The following is a 16,095-nucleotide window of genomic DNA, read 5'->3' as shown; positions in this document are numbered from 1 at the left end:
AATGGCTCACAGAACTCAGGGAAATTAGTTACAAAGAGTATTATAAAAGACAGATGAACAGCCAGATGAAGAGGTACACAGGGTAGAGACTCGAAGGTTCTGAGCACAGTAGTTGGGGTATGCCACCCTCTCTGAATGTGGATTTGTTCACCAACCGGGAAGCTCACCGAATCCTGGTGTTTAGGGTTCTTATGGAGGTTCCATTACATAGGAAGGACTGATGAAATCATTCGCTATTGGCCATTAACTCAATCTCCAGCCCCCTTTTCTCCTCGGAGGTCAGGGGATAAGGTAGGAGTTCCAGCCCTCTGATCACATGGTCAGTTCTGACAACCAGCCCCCATGCTGAAGCCATCTAGGGGTCCACCTTATAGCATAAACTCAGGCATGACAACCAGCCCCCATGCTGAAGCCATCTAGGAGTCACCTCATTAGCATAAGCTCACGTATGGTTGGTAGGGATTTGTTAGGAATAAGAAAGACATTCCTCTCACCCCTATCACTCAAGAAATTACAAGGATTTCAGAGCTCTGTGCCAGGAACTGGGAAGAAGACCAAATATGTATTACTATATCACAAGTGCTGTGTCACTTCGCAAGGTTATTGTCTATGTCGACAAAAATAATCCATAACCAATCTATAAATGAAAATTTGGGAGAGTTTATTCTGAGCTGAAATCTGAGGACCATGGCCCGGGGCCTTTCTTCCCAAAGGAAGAAAGGGCACCAAAGAAGTGAGGTATACAGAGTGGTTATATACCCCCATACAGGACGTTTCACATATGATTGAAATGTCTCTCCCACAATAGTCACAAGATTGCCCTGTCAGCACAGCGCTTGACGGACACAGCAGGTAGTGGGTCTGCTATCTCGGAGGACATAGCAGGAGGCAAGTCTATTGTCTCGAGCTGGGAGGTCACAGGTGAGCACAGCAATCAGTTCCTAGCCTAAGGAAAGATGCTTAATCCTTAAAGAAATGCCAAGGTTGGGAGGGGGAGGGAAGTTGCACCTTTATCTCAAGGGCCTTTGTTCTTGCCATAGGGAATCTCTAAAGCAGATATACAATGCATGCTCAACGGCCTCGGTCAGGCCCTTTTGAAAAGACAAGTTCACGCCGAATTAGGTTTACAACAAATGGCTTCCTCATATTCTCCAATATACGCTATTACTTGCCATTTTTATTTGTCATTTAGTTACTTCTGCAGCTGGACTGTCTCCAATGGGCTGCCTTCCTAAGGAATTTTCTAGGGTAATTCTAACACATGCTTTTCACCTTGGATCATTCTCTGGTACCACCCCCACTGAAAGCGCCCTCTGTGTTTGGGGCACAGACTGTGGGCACAGACCCTCCCTGGTGGCCTCAGGGCTCTCTCAGTCTTTACTCTGTGGCCTCCTCTCTAGGAGGTGTTCAGCCCTAGACTTCCAAGCCACAGGAGTCTGGCCACCAAAGCCCCAAATGCCACTTATCTGGTCCAGCTGAGGCCCGTGGAGTGAGCTCCAGGTTCCGTGGAGCTGTGGCCTCCTCTTTTGAGTGTGTTTTGGAGCTCCTGGCTCTGCCTCCCCGCTTCCCCACGCTGGGAGGGGTCTAGTGCTTCACTGTTACGTTGGAGGGTGACTGAGAGGGGAGCTGAAGTTGGGGAGAAGGCTGGCCCTCCTGCAGCCTTCTTCCCAGGAGCTACTGCCCTTGGAGGAGACCCTTATGACCCTTCCTCAGCACCCTTGGCCCTTCTCTCCTGGAGCACAAACCCTAACTTGCCACCCACGCGCTGCTCCTACTCGCTCCTTCCCCTAAAATTAATCTTCTCCTCCTGGCCTCTCCCTCACTCAGCCCCTCCTCTGCAGTCCCCCTCGGGGCAATCTCACTCTTGCCCTCTCCTCCTTCCTGACCCCATCTGAGCCCAGGTGACCAGAGAGGTCACCATGCTCCTGAAGGACAGGATGCTGGTGACAAATGAAAATGGCAAGTAATAGGATATATTGGAGTATATGAGGAAGACATTTGTTGTAAACCTAATTCGGCCTGACCTTGTCTTTCCAAAAGGGGCTGACCGAGGCCGTTGAGCATGCATTGTATATCTGCTTTAGATATTCCCTGTGGCAAGAACAAAGGCCCTTGAGATAAAGGTGCAACTTCCCTCCCCCTCCCAACCTTGGCATTTCTTTAAGGATTAAGCATCTTTCCTTAGGCTAGGAACTGATTGCTGTGCTCACCTGTGACCTCCCAGCTCGAGACAATAGACTTGCCTCCTGCTATGCCCTCCGAGATAGCAGACCCACTGCCTGCTGTGTCCATCAAGCGCTGTGCTGACAGGGCAATCTTGTGACTATTGTGGGAGGGACATTTCAATCATATGTGAAACGTCCTGTATGGGGGTATATAACCACTCTGTATACCTTACTTCCTTGGTGCCCTTTCTTCCTTTGGGAAGAAAGGCCCCGGGCCATGGTCCTCAGATTTCAGCTCAGAATAAACTCTCCCAAATTTTCATTTATAGATTGGTTATGGATTATTTTCATCGACACCACATATAAAATAGAGGAAGATGGGCACAGATGTTAGCTCATTCTTCCTCAGCAAAAGGAGGAGGGTTGGTGGTGGATGTTAGCTCAGGGCTGATCTTCCTCAAAAAAAAAAAAAAAATTTGTTAGATACCCAGTGGAGACTTCTTTTAGACTTTAACAACAAGTAGGGTCAGAGTTTGGATCAGAAATCAGGCTCAGGAAGGAGACTGAGAATTGTCATCAGCTGTAAGGGGAGAGCCGGTCATGGGAAGGGCTGAGTGTCTGCAGGGCAGAGAAGGGGCCCAGGGACCTCAGAGAAGGAGCCAGGGAAGAGCTGTGTCACAGAGACTGCAGAGGGAGGGGGTTTCAACAAAGGAGGGGTGGCCATCAGAGAGATGTCAGGGAGGCCAAGGTCCAGGAAGAGATTCCTGGACTCAGCAAGTACAGTAGGGACAGGACGGGATATAAGTAGGAAGTGGAGACAGCTGGTGGAGACGGGAGAGTAGAAGAGTTTGACAGCAAAAGGAAGTGGTCACCAGGACATGGGACATTAAAATCTCACTTCTGGAAGTCTACTTAAAGGTCAGTTGTCCAGTGGTTCTCAAACACAAGTGTGGAGCGTTATCACTGCAGGGCTTGTGTAAACCCAGACTCCTGGGCCCCACCCCAGGATTCGCTGCTTCAGGAGGCCTGGGGTGGGGCCGCAGAATTGCATCTCTAAGAAATGCCTGGTGATGCTGATGCTTCTAGTGGAGAGGAGCGCCCCTGATCCAGGCGAGCCTCGCCCACCCCATCTCACCCCAGTTGGATGGTTAAATGCCTGCCATGTGGCACTCACTGCCTGCTGAGGAGGCAGCACTCACTATGAGAAAAGTTGGGCATATTTTAAAACTGAAATGTTCAATTACACCCACCAACAACGGCAATGTCTCAACCATTATTTCAAATTAACTCAAACTTTGCAAGAAGCCTTCAAGGAAACGGGGAGGGCCCTGGAGGAAATGCAAAGTCAAGCCATCCAACCTGCAGTGATGAAAATTCCATTCACTAGGTATGCATCCACGAGATGAGATTCATCCACGTCATAGCAAGAAACTATAATATTCAATTATATGAATATAGCACAATGTATTTATCCTCAACTGTAGAGGACATTTGGGAGGTTTCCAGCTTTTAGTTATTACAAAGATTGTTTTGTGAACATTTTTGCATATGTGTCTGTGTACACATTCACGGTACATTTCTAAAAGTGGAATCACTGGGTCGTAGGGTGTGTATATCTTCCATTTTACTAGAAAATGCCTTCTAAGGTGGTTGTGTCAATTTATACCCCCGACTGGCAATGTAGGAGAGTCCCCGTTGCTCCATATCCTTGTTGACACTTGGTGTAGTCAGTCTTTCCTTTGAGCCAGTTTTGTTACTATATAGTAATAATGTCTCATTGTGGTGCTAATGGAGCTATTAATGTAATGGCACACTTTTTTCATGTGTCTATTGTTTATTTCCTCTTTTTTGGAATGCCTATTCAAGGCTCTTGCCTGTTTTTGTATTGGGCTATCTGACTTTTTCTTAGTAAAACTCTTCAGAGTTATTTATATATTCTGTATATGAGCCCTTTTGTCAGTTATATGTATTGTGAATATCTTCCCTCACTCTGTGGCTTGCTTTTCACTGTCTTCATGATGTCTTTTGATAAGTAAGAGTTCTCGATTTTTTCAATGAAAATTTTTTATTGAACCACACATATACACAAAAGCACACAAGTCATAAGTGTACAGCTTAGTGAATTATCAAACAGCAAACACCTTCCTGTAAGCAGCACCTAAATCAAGAAACAGTGTTTCCAGAACTCCAGAACTCTCTCCCTTCCCCCATCAATCTCCACCACCACTGACAACCGTTATCCTGACTTCTAAAGCCAAGGATTAGTTTTTCCAGATAGTCTTAATTTTAATGTAAATTTATTGGTCTTTTCCTTCTGGTTAGTGCTTTTTGTGTCGTGATAGAAAAGTGCATTGCTATTTGGAAGTAAGAGTTTGTTACCTGTGTTACCTTGTGGATCTTAGCTGTTTTGCCTTTCACATTTGGATCTACGATCCACCCGGCGTTGTCTTGCACGTTGCATGATTTTCATACACATAGCCAATGGTTCCATGTTAGTTATTAGACACCCTTCTCTCTCCAGTGATCTGCAGTGACACCTTTATGATAATAAGTCCAATGTTCTTAAATGTGTGTGTCTGTTTCTGGACTCCCCACTTTGTTCCATTTGTCAATTTGTCCATTTTTATGCCAGTCCTTCACTTTTTAATCACTGTAGTTTTATAATAAATCTTGATATCTCGATGAGCAATTCCTCCCACTCTATTTTTCTTCAAGAAGGATTGCTATTGGACTTTTGAATTTCCTAACAATCTTTTTTGTCAAGTTCCGCAAGAAAGCCTAATAGGATTTTTGTTGGAACTGCATTGAGTCTATAGATTAATATGGGGTAATTCATATCTTTGCAATATTGAATCTTCCAATCCATGGACATGATCTATTTTTCCATTTATTTAGGTATTTTAAATTTCTGTCAATAATGTGTCATAGTTTTCTTCATAGAGGACATTCAGATATTTTGTTAGATGTATTTCTAGGTACTCATTCCCAGCTTTTTTTTTTTTTTTTAAGATTGGCATCTGAGCTAACATCTGTTGCCAATCTTCTTCTTCTTCTTCTCTTTTTGTTTCTTCTTCTCCCCAAAGCCCCCCAGTACATAGTTGTATATTCTAGTTGTAGGCCCTTCTGGCTCTGCTATGTGGGACACCGCCTCAGCATGGCCTGATGAGTGATGCCAGGTCTGTGCCCAGGATCCAAACTGGCGAAATCCTGTGCCACTGAAGCAGAGCTTGAACTTAACCACTTGGCCACAGGGCTGGCCCCGCCTAGGTATTTGATGCCACGGTTAATAGCATTTTTGAAAAATTTCCCTTTTTTAACTTTGCTAGCATATAGGAATACAGTTGATTTTTGTGTCCTGAGTCTGTCTTCAACATCCTTATTAAAATCTCTTGTGCTGGGGCCAGCCCTGTGGTGCAGTGGTTAAGTTCCCACGTTCTACTTCAGGGGCCCAAGGTTCTCTGGTTCAAATCCCAGCTGCGGACCTATGCACCCCTTGTCAGGCCGTGCTGTGGTAGGGGTCCCACATAAAATAGAGGAAGGTGGGCATGGATGTTAGCTCAGGGCCAGTCTTCCTCAGCAAAAAGAGGAGGATTGGTGGCAGATGTTAGCTCAGAGCTAATCTTCCTCAAAAAAAAAATCTCTAGTTAATTCTAATAATTTTCCTACTGAAAAAAAAAGCATATACCCAATCTTATAACATACAAATAATGGTGGTTTTGTTTCTTTCTTTCCAGTTGTCATAACTTTTTTCATTTCTTACCTTATTGTACTGTCTAGGACTTTCAGTACAATGTTGAATAGAAGTGGCATTAACAGGCATTCTTGTCTCATTCTCAATCTTAAGAAAATTTTATAACACTTTACCATTAAATATGATATATACCATAATTAAATGTATCTTTTGTCGCTAACTCTTTAAGTTCCCTTCTATTCCTATGTGTTTTTAAAAATCATAACTGGCTACTGATTTTAGATTTTCTTTTATCAGTTGAGATAAATATTTTTCTCTTAGTTTGTTAATGTGGAAAATTATGTTGATAGATTCTATATTTATAGATTCCATTTTACACATTCGCAATTTTTTAATCTCTTTGTACTTAGTACACTTAGATATTTATTTTATTTATTTTTATTTTTTGCTGAGGAAGATTCTCCCTGAGCTAACATCTGTGCCAATCTTCATCTATTTCGTATGTGGGTCACTGCCACAGCATGGCTGATGAGTGGTTTAGGTCCACACCTGGGATCTGAACCCACAAACCTGGGCTGCCAAAGCAGAGCACGCTGAACTTAAGCACTGGGCCATGGGGCTGGCCACATGGCTTGATGAGTGATGTGTAGGTCCATGCCCAGGATCTGAACCTTTGAACCCTGGCCTGCCAAAGTGAAGTGCACAAACTTAACCACTATGCCACTGGGCCGGCCCCTCTTTTTATCTTTTTTTATGCTTACAGTATATAGAGTGATGTCTTTATCATTCCTGATATTAGCAATTTTTGGTTTATTTTTTGTTAGATCAGTCTCAGAGTTTTATTAATTTTATTCATCCTTTCAAAGAACTAATATTTCGCTTTATTGATCCTCTCAGTTGTATATTTGTTTTCTATTTCAATACTTGTGTCCTTACCTTTATTGTTTCCTTCCATCTACTTTACTGCTCTTTTCCTAACTTTTAAAGGTGGATGCTTAGCTCATTAAATGTAAACATTTCTTCTTCTTCTTCTTCTTCTTTTTTTTCCCACCAGGTTCCACCAGAACATAGTTGTATATTTCAGTTGTGGGTCCTAGTTGTAGCCTATGGGATGCTGCCTCAACATGGCTTGATGAGCAGTGCCATGTCAGCGCCCAGGATCTGAAGCGGAGAAACCCTGGGCCGCCAAAGCAGAGAGCATGCAAACTTAACCACTCGGCCATGGGGCCGGCCCCTCTTCTTTTCTGATATATTCAGTTAAGGTTATAAATTTCCCTGTACGGAATACTTAGTTTGCATTCCATGAATTTTGATATGTAGTATTTTTTTTAATCATTTAGTTAAAATTCTCTAATTCTCATTATAATTTCTTCATTGATGGATCTTCCAGAAGTATATTGCTTAATTTCCAAATATATGGGGATATTCTAGTTACATTTTTGTTATTAATTTCTAATGTTCATTGAGTTCATACTTTATATAAATTCCAGTTTTTAAAAATTTGTTGAAATTGCTTAAGGGCACAGTACGTGGTCAATTTTTGTAAATGTCCAGTGTGTGCTTGAAATGAATGTGTACTATATGGTTTTGCATTCCTTGTCCTATACATGTCTATTATGTCAAGTTGGTTAATTGTTCTAATCTTATATGTCCTTACTGGGCTTTTTTGTCTGCTTGTTTTATCAAATCCTAAGAAAGATGTATTAAAATCTTTCACTAGGACTGTAGATTTGTCTGTTTCCCCTTCAATTCTGTCCATTTTTGCTTTCTGCATTTTGAAATCATATCATTAAATGCACACAAATTAGAATGGTTATATTTTATTGGTGAATTGAATAAATTGGTCATTTATTGTTATGAAATGACCCTCTTATCTCTACTTTCACTCTCTGTAAGTCTACTTTGCTTGATATCATATGGCTACACCCATTTTCTTTTGGTTATTATTTGCATGTTATATGTTTTGCATCCTTTTATGTTTAACTTTAACGTAGCTTACATTTTCAATGCATCTCTCTAGACAGCATAAAGTTACATTTTGTTTCTTGATCCAGTCTTATAAACTTTCAGCATTTCCGAATTATCAAGTCTGAAAATATTTGTTAACTGGAGCATTTAGTCTGTTTACATTTATTGAATTATTTATTTATTGGTTTTAAATCTATCATCATTTATTGTCCAACCTATTCTATGTTCTTTCTTTTTTCTTTCCTTTGTTGCTTTCTTTTGGATTGATAATTTTTTATTATTCCTATTTTGACTTTCCTATTTTAGTTTTGAAAATACATGCTCACTATTTTTTGGTGGTCCCTCAGAAAACAACATGATTCCTTGACTTATCATATGAGTATGTTAATTAGCTACTTTTACTGTTCTCCTGGAGAACACAAAGACCTCAGAATACTTTTACTCCATTTACATCCCTCCCTACTTAAATATTGTTTTCATTGTGTATTTTTGTTTCATTTTTTCAACCCCATAAGACATTATTAATATTGTTCTGTATAGTCAATGTTCACTTATAATTATATGTTTTTTTAATACATATTTACCATTTTTATTGTTCTTTATTTGTTCTTGAATCTTCAGCTTTCCCTTTGGGATCACACTCCTTCTGTTTAAAAAATACCTTCATTTAGGGCAGGATGCCTGTCGGCAGATTCTCTCATTTTTAGCAGTTTGTCTGAAAAGTCTATCTCACATTCATTCTTGAAGAGTTGGTGGGGAAGAAATGACATATATGTTTATTTCAAAAGTGGATAAATTCCTAACGTGTGCTTTCAAGGACCACACCAAGAGAAATAACGGCAGAAAGGCTGGGACCCAAGAAAAGCCCTTGGCTAAACATGTATTTCCTGTAGGCTGCCTTGAATTTGTCACCTTGCTGGCTCCACTAGCTGAAATCCCACCAAGGACTTCTATTTGGCTTACCAGATCCCTCTCTTAAAGCAGAAAACCCCACAGCTGTGTTAAGGGGCCAAGGCATGGAGGCCTAGTTTAACTAGACTATATTCCTCCTAATACCTGGTAGGACTCAGTCCCACTCAAAACATAAAATTGTTCACAGGAGGAGGAGAGGACCAGTAATTTGGAAGAATTTCTCTCAAAACCAGGTAGAGAAGGGCTACAAAATGGAGAGTTCAGGAGAGCTCGGAAGTGTTGGCCTTGGGCAGTGGGGTAGGTTAAAGAGAAAGGTCAACTGCATTGCCGCTCAGACCTAGGAGGGCAGGGCCGTTGGTTCTGTTCAAGCTTGCGGTGTGAGTGCCCCTGAATGTAGCTCTAGACGCTCCTGCATGCACAGATTGTTCACCTCCAGCAACCAGGTTCCCTGAGAGCCTGACCTGCACTCCCACGTGGGCGATACCTCCAGAGCACTGACGCCACCCTCACTGGCTTTATCCGATTTCTCTTAGAACGCAGGCTGGAGGTGTGGGAACAAGGCAGAGAAACACAGTAACAGGCACCGAGCAAGCTGATATATTGTATCTGGAAAATGTCCTTTGCCAAAACCAGCTCCTGACCGAACACTGTGCTCATTATCTGAAAACCAGGCCGCTGGGAAATGGGTCCAAAGAGAGTGATGGCTATATCGTTTCTTCCATTTGGCTCTGGAACAACTAAGTGTTGCAGGTCACGTGAGACTTTAGAGAAAGGAAGAGAGGGGGAACGGCGAGCCGGGTGGAGTATAGACACCTTCCATGAGAGGCAACGCTGCTGGGGGTCGAGAGCTTTGCTCTGGGCTGTTTGAATATCTCAGGCTAAGGCAGGTCCAGAGGATGGGGAAATTAACCAGCTCCACTTTCCCCATGGCACTGTGGGGCGCACAGAGCCCTGTGCAGGGGCGATGGGTTCCGGGTCCTGGGAGAGGCCCTGCCCAGGCTGCGGGCAGACCCTCCCTCGTCTTACAAGCCTCTTGGGTGAGAAAGGCAGGCCAGTCAGGGGACCTCCTCGCCACACTGAACATTCCACTCCTGGCACCTTCCAAGCACTCCTGGAGCCGAGAATAAGAAGAGAATGCGGCTGTTTGGGCAGGGATTTCTCCTGGTCCCTGACTGAAGCCATCAGTTGAGGAACACAGGAAAATAAAAGGATCAGCTTACAGCCTGATTCATCTGAGAGAGAAAAAGTAAAAATAAAAAGTAAAGCGCTGTACTCATTTGCTTTCACATTTGGGAACACAGAAAATATCCACTAAATCCCACTAGTAATAAATAAAATGCTCCCATTCTATCAGGCTCAGCCAAAAAAGCAAATCTTTAAAGGAGGGATTGCAAGTCTTAGTAAGCCTATGGGGGAGACGTGGGGGGAGACGGTGAACCCCTCCAATGTCCTGGGTCACCTCCATGAGGACCTCCTGCTGCCGCATTTGGGCTGAACCTGAGGACTGAGCCTTCTAGCTCCTAGTCCACCTCAGAGCTCCGATCCTCCTTCCCTTCCCACCACCAGTCTCAGGCCCTTCCAGTCCTTCTCCCCCCCTGAAACCCAGACTGCCCTGCCACCCTGAGGTTCTCTGGTCCTGCACCCCCAGGCGCATCAGGGCTGGCCTCAAGATGCCCTCTCCCCAGGGGGACCAGCCCAGCTGCCACCCGACTCTCTCAGAGAACTTTTGTACTTGTGAATGTAACGGTCTTCGTTGACATGCTTGACAGACACGGATTTCCGGATATTCCCAGTCTAGGTGTTTTGAAATGTTAATATCTGAAAAAACATTTTATGGGAGCATAACATATACACAGAAAACTACGCAAGTTACAAGTGTACAGCCCACTAAGTGAACCTACCGATGTAACCATCACCCAGCTCAAGAAATAGAACAGGAAGCCATAGGTAAACCCATAGATAAGCATGATTTTAGAAAGCTTGCCTCAGGCCAGATAAAATTGGGTGTTGAGTGTCTGTACTACGTATGTATTCTTGTACTTTTCATCTGACGTGTGCAGTTTCAAAATCTCACACAGTGTCGTCTTTCGCTGTGATCTAACTGTGCACAGACAAAATTTTGTCTCACACCAGGTCGAAAGCTTCTGGAGGGCAGGACCCTGGCTATGTGTTCAATAACTGAATGAATCCAGATCTGGCATGCAGGTGCCCCGACTCCGGGCTAGAGGCTCAGGCCTCATTCTGTCCTTTATGGATGTCATGGGAGGACAAGTGACTAGGGTCCCCACTCAAACACTAGAGCAGCATTATTACCTCTGCCCTACAGAGACAGCCCTGTGATGTAGAAAGTGGTAATCCAGCTTGTTGACTCCTCCAACAAACATCCACGTTGGCCCAGGAAAGGCACGTAAGGCAGACACAGTCTCTACCCTCACGGCAGAAGCTCAGGAACCCAACACGTCAGGAATTTGCAAGAAAACCCTTATAGAATTGGAACCACTGCCTCACCCTTGCTCTAGCCAGACTCCCCAGGAAGAGGTTTGGGGCTGTCTCCCAGCCAGGTGGCAAAGAGAAATGCGCCATAACCAGCTGTCTTTGCTCTTCTGCAGGCCCTGCCATCCCAGTAGGCGTGGACGTGCAGGTGGAGAGCCTGGACAGCATCTCGGAGGTGGACATGGTACGCAGCGCCCTTGGCAGGGCAGCCCTCAGGACAGGGTCTTGAGACTAAGTTTCTGCGAGAGCCATGGCTGGAGGGCTATGTGGGTGCAGGCTGTGCCTGAGTGGGCACAGCCGGGGATTGGGGGGAGACAGCTTGGAAGTGGAAGTTGGCCCAGGTGCAGTAAACTCTAGAGCAGATGTTCTCAAGCTTTGTGGGTAAAAATAACTTGGGGAGTTGGTTAAATGCAGATTCCTGGGCCCTGCCCTAGATTTCCTGATTCAGAGTCTCTGGGAGTGAGGCCCAGCACTTGACGTTTTGAACACACTCCTGAAGTGGTGCGTGTGGTCAGATGAACACACTTGGAGGAGCACAGAGGGTGGGCGTTTTCAGACTGACGTTCTGTGGTTCTTTGATCTCCAATGCCCGCCGAGGGCATAGCTTCCCTATGTGCCCTTGGCAGTGCCCAGTAGGGTCAGGTGGTAAGGGAAGGCTCTTTGAAGAAGTCTCATTTCAGCAGAGACCTGAAGGATAAGAAAGTGACAGCCATGGGGAGGGCCAGAGCAAGAGCATGGAAAAAGTACCCGAGGCAGAAGAAACAGGAAGTTTACAAACTAAAACAGCAGCGTAGGAAACAGGGAAATGGGGTTAGAGATGGGGTTGGAGAGGTAGGCGGGTGGAGGTACTCCTCTCATGGGCGAGCCCTGCAGGACAGCCAGCATGGGGTCTGGGTGTGGGGGTTGAGCAGAAGTGGGTGCTACGCTCTGACCCCTCCACTGCCATGCATCTTTCCATCCTTCCTCCACTTGCTCCAGAATCGGATCTTTTGGGCAGTTATTGACTTATTTGCACTTGTGTTTTAGCTCTGGCTGTGGTGTAAGGCCCAACTCTTGGTTTAAGGCATCAACTATTAAGGCAGGCGAGGAGACATTTTTTTTTTTCCTTTTTTTGGAAAAGAAGTGGGAAACACTGTTTTCTCCCCCATGCTTTTGAGGAGACACTTTTTAACAGGATAAGCTTTCAGGCTGAAATTATAATAGATGCGCAGCTGCCCATCTCCTCATCTGATCATCCCCTGATTTTTCTATCTTGCAAATATTTATTAAGCACCCACTATGTGCCTTTCCAGGCCCAAAGTAAGGCCTGGGGATTCAATGGTGAGCAAGACACAACTATACCTTCAAGGATCTCACAAGTCCAACAATGATAGAAACTGTCCCAAATGGGACACTGGACTGTCCAGGCTTCTCGAAGTGTCCACTAAGCTGAGACTGAATAGCCAACCAGTAGGTAAAGGGCCATGTGTGCAAAGGTCTAGATGAGGAAGAGCAGGCCTCAGGGGAAGTCCTGCCCTGCTGGCCCCAGGCCAGGCTGTCAGCCTCGCAGCTGCAGGTTTCATTTGCAAAGCCTGACAGATGGGCGGCTCAGCCTCCTGACTCCAAACTCACGATGCACAAAAATGAGTCCTTCTCTCTCCCGTTCCTGCAGCACCACCGTCTTGGCCATTGTCCCACGGGGCTGCAGAACTGTCACCTCTGACTCTGGAGGCTGAGGCTGAGGTGTCCATTCCAGTGGTGGCTGGTGGGTGGATTGTAAGGCAGGAAGCTGTCTAAGCCATTTCTGTCTGGTCTCGCTCCGGCTCCCACAGGACTTCACCATGACCCTGTACCTGCGGCATTACTGGAAGGACGAGAGGCTGGCCTTCTCCAGCACCAGCAACAAGAGCATGACCTTTGATGGCCGCCTAGTAAAGAAGATCTGGGTCCCCGACGTCTTCTTTGTTCATTCCAAAAGGTCATTCATCCACGACACTACCACTGACAACATCATGCTGAGGGTGTTCCCGGACGGGCACGTGCTGTACAGCATGAGGTAACTGCCCGTGGGGTCACGGCTTCTTTGTCCGACGCCTTTCTACTATATGTGGTCCTGAAGAGTTTGTCGCTGTGGTTGGGTCTAGAGGCTACTGGGTGGTACCAGTTTTCCTATGCCGGTTAGAACTCTCTCAAGGTGAAATGGCCACCCTCGTAGCCGGTGACTTCCCTGTACTGGGGACCTTAAGCTTAAGTTAGGAGGCTAGTTGGGCCTGAAAGATTTGAGGGAGACACTGACCTTATATGTACCTTCCACCTCTGAGAGCTTATGATTCTAGTTTATTGGTAATAAAGATTTTAAATAACAACAGCTACTGTTTATTGAGCGCTGTTGCAGATTGACTTCTGGGCTAACTGGAGGGATCACACAGTCTTACCCCACATCCTCCAGCCTGCCTGTACGGCTCACCAGAATTACATGCTAATAGCCTTGGGTGGTGGCTATGGAGAGGGGCATAACCTCCTGGGCATCTCTGGTGGGGCTGGTGAGGGCAATGCCCAGAGAAGGGTGCAGGTGTGGGCCATTAGCAGATAATGTCCTCAGTAGCTGGGACCCAGGCAGAGCAGCAATAACATCTCCTATGGAAGTCGAAACTCTCAAAGTTAAGGTTCTGCAACTTAGACACCTGGGTTTCCAAACTTCTGCAGTAGACACGAGGAGGCAGCTGCAAGTGGTCGGCTGTGTTCTCTGCCTCAGGGCAGGCGTGTGAGCCGAGCACGCCCTGCACGAGCCCACGTGTATGTTTGGGTTGTCTAGGATTACGGTCACAGCCATGTGCAACATGGACTTCAGCCACTTTCCCCTGGACTCCCAGACCTGTTCTTTGGAGCTGGAAAGCTGTGAGTATCAGTACTCCACATGACAAATCTTTGCCTTATTCCCTCTTCGATCTTTGTGCCATTTTAGTAACCATGAGACTGAGTAGGGCCTGCCAGGGTTAAGACCTGTTCACTCCTAGGCTGCTATGGGATTTCCCTGTTGCTTCACCCTGCATCAGAAGCAAAGGAATTGAATTAACTTATTTTCCTCTCCCCGAAGATGCCTATACAGATGAAGATCTGATGCTGTATTGGAAGAATGGGGACGAGTCCCTGAAAACAGATGAGAAGATTTCCCTGTCTCAGTTTCTGATTCAGAAGTTTCACACCACTTCCAGACTGGCCTTCTACAGCAGCACCGGTAGCTAACTTTGCCACGGTCTGATTCCAATGTGAAAGAAAACACATTAGAATTCTTCCTCAGCCTCAGCCTTTTCCCCCCCAATGAAAATACATTCTTCTTATTAAAATAACACATAGTCCTACAAAACACCAATGGCACTTAAAAGCAGAGAGTAAAAAAGTTGCTACCCTCTGAAATCCCATGGCCAAAGGTAATCATTCCTAACAATTTAGCAGACACCCTCACAGACATCTTGCTTTAATTATGAAATTTCACAAAAGTGGGTTCATATGTTACATGCCATTCTGTAACCTGATTCGTTCAACTTGATATGGACAGATAGCTTTCCAAGGAAATGGATTTATTACCTATATTTAAGTCTATAGATTCACTTTTTAATAGTTAGCATGACCTCTTCTTGGACCCTGGGCCTTGTCTGAAGCTTTGAGAGGATCCATGTGTCAGCTCTTCTCTAATCTCACCGTTAGCGCTTATATTAGTTTCCCAGGGCTGTCATGACAAAGTACCACAAACTGGGTGCTTGAAACAACAGAAGTTTATTCGCTCATGGTTCTGGAGGCTAGAAGTCTGAGGGCCGTGCTCCTTCTGAAGGCTCTAGGCCGGAATCCTTCCTTCCTCTTACTGGCTTCTGGTGGTTGCTGCAGCATTCCAATCTCGGTCTCCGTCGTCACACGGCATTCTCCCTGTGTCTCTGTGTCTTCATACAGTGTTGGCTCTGGGTATCTATGTCCAAATCTCCCCCTTCTTTAAGGACACCAGTCATTGGATTATGGCCCATCCTAATATACTATGACCTCAGCTTTCCTTGATGACACGTGCAAAGATCCTATTTCTAAATAAGGTCACATTCACAGGTACTAGGAGTTAGGACTTCAACACATCTTTCTGGCAGACGCTATTCAACCCACCACAGCTCTGCAGAGGCTAAGGGACCCCAGAGGACTTCTCACTTCATTACCCTTTGTCCCAGTGCTGAGAAGCCCAGGCCCTTCAGCAGGAAGATTTTGTGCTGTCGTCTGCCCCTGCATGGCCACCATCTCCCCATTCTTCTGCCCCCACCCACACTCCTATGTCCACAGTATCAAACACCAGAAAAGAGAGAGCCCCAGCCAAGGTTGTGTTGGTGCTGGGGCAGCCAGGCCTGCTTCCGTTTCTGCCCACAGGGCTCCGTCTCACCCCTCTCTTCTCTCTCGCTCTGATACGAATTGTCACACAGTTCTCTTTTCTCATGTATTCTTGGCAAGTTCAAATCAACTCTCTTTCTAAAATCATTTTTAAGAGTTTTTTATATAACCTTTATCATGTGCCACTGTTTTGAATACTTTATATGAGTTAACTAATTTCTACCCAACAAGCCAATGCTGTAGATATTATCCCCAGTTTACAGATGACAAAACTGAGACTTAGAAGGATTAAGTTGTTTATTGAAGTTGCACAGCTGGTAAGTGGCCAGGCAATCTGCCTTAGTCTCTACGTGTACTTGTCTTAGATGTTTCTCGTATTGGACTAGCATACTCGTTTGTTTGTGTTGTTCCCTATTCAAGCCTTTCTGGAGTCCAGTTTGAATGCATCTTGCACGCCCATTATTTATGATGTACCAACAAGTAGGTTTATGATCCCACCCCACAGGGACTGTGATCTCACCC

The 16,095-nt window shown here is 45.1% G+C and overlaps 1 protein-coding gene across 1 annotated transcript in view; it reads left to right on the top strand.

Moving 5' to 3' along the window:
* Positions 1–16,095, top strand: part of GABRR2 (gamma-aminobutyric acid type A receptor subunit rho2) — a 44,668-nt gene that overhangs the window by 15,716 nt on the left and 12,857 nt on the right. The window contains exons 3-6 of the mRNA XM_001500675.6: positions 11,346–11,413; positions 13,041–13,264; positions 14,024–14,106; positions 14,306–14,446. Of these exons, the coding sequence (XP_001500725.2) occupies positions 11,346–11,413; positions 13,041–13,264; positions 14,024–14,106; positions 14,306–14,446 (516 nt within the window). The remainder of the gene's footprint in view (positions 1–11,345; positions 11,414–13,040; positions 13,265–14,023; positions 14,107–14,305; positions 14,447–16,095) is intronic.

The sequence above is a fragment of the Equus caballus genome, chromosome 10, assembly GCF_041296265.1.
Source record: "Equus caballus isolate H_3958 breed thoroughbred chromosome 10, TB-T2T, whole genome shotgun sequence".
In the NCBI taxonomy this organism is placed as follows: domain Eukaryota; kingdom Metazoa; phylum Chordata; class Mammalia; order Perissodactyla; family Equidae; genus Equus; species Equus caballus.
Note: the sequence above shows the minus strand (reverse complement) of the source record. Positions and strands in the feature narration are given on the sequence as shown.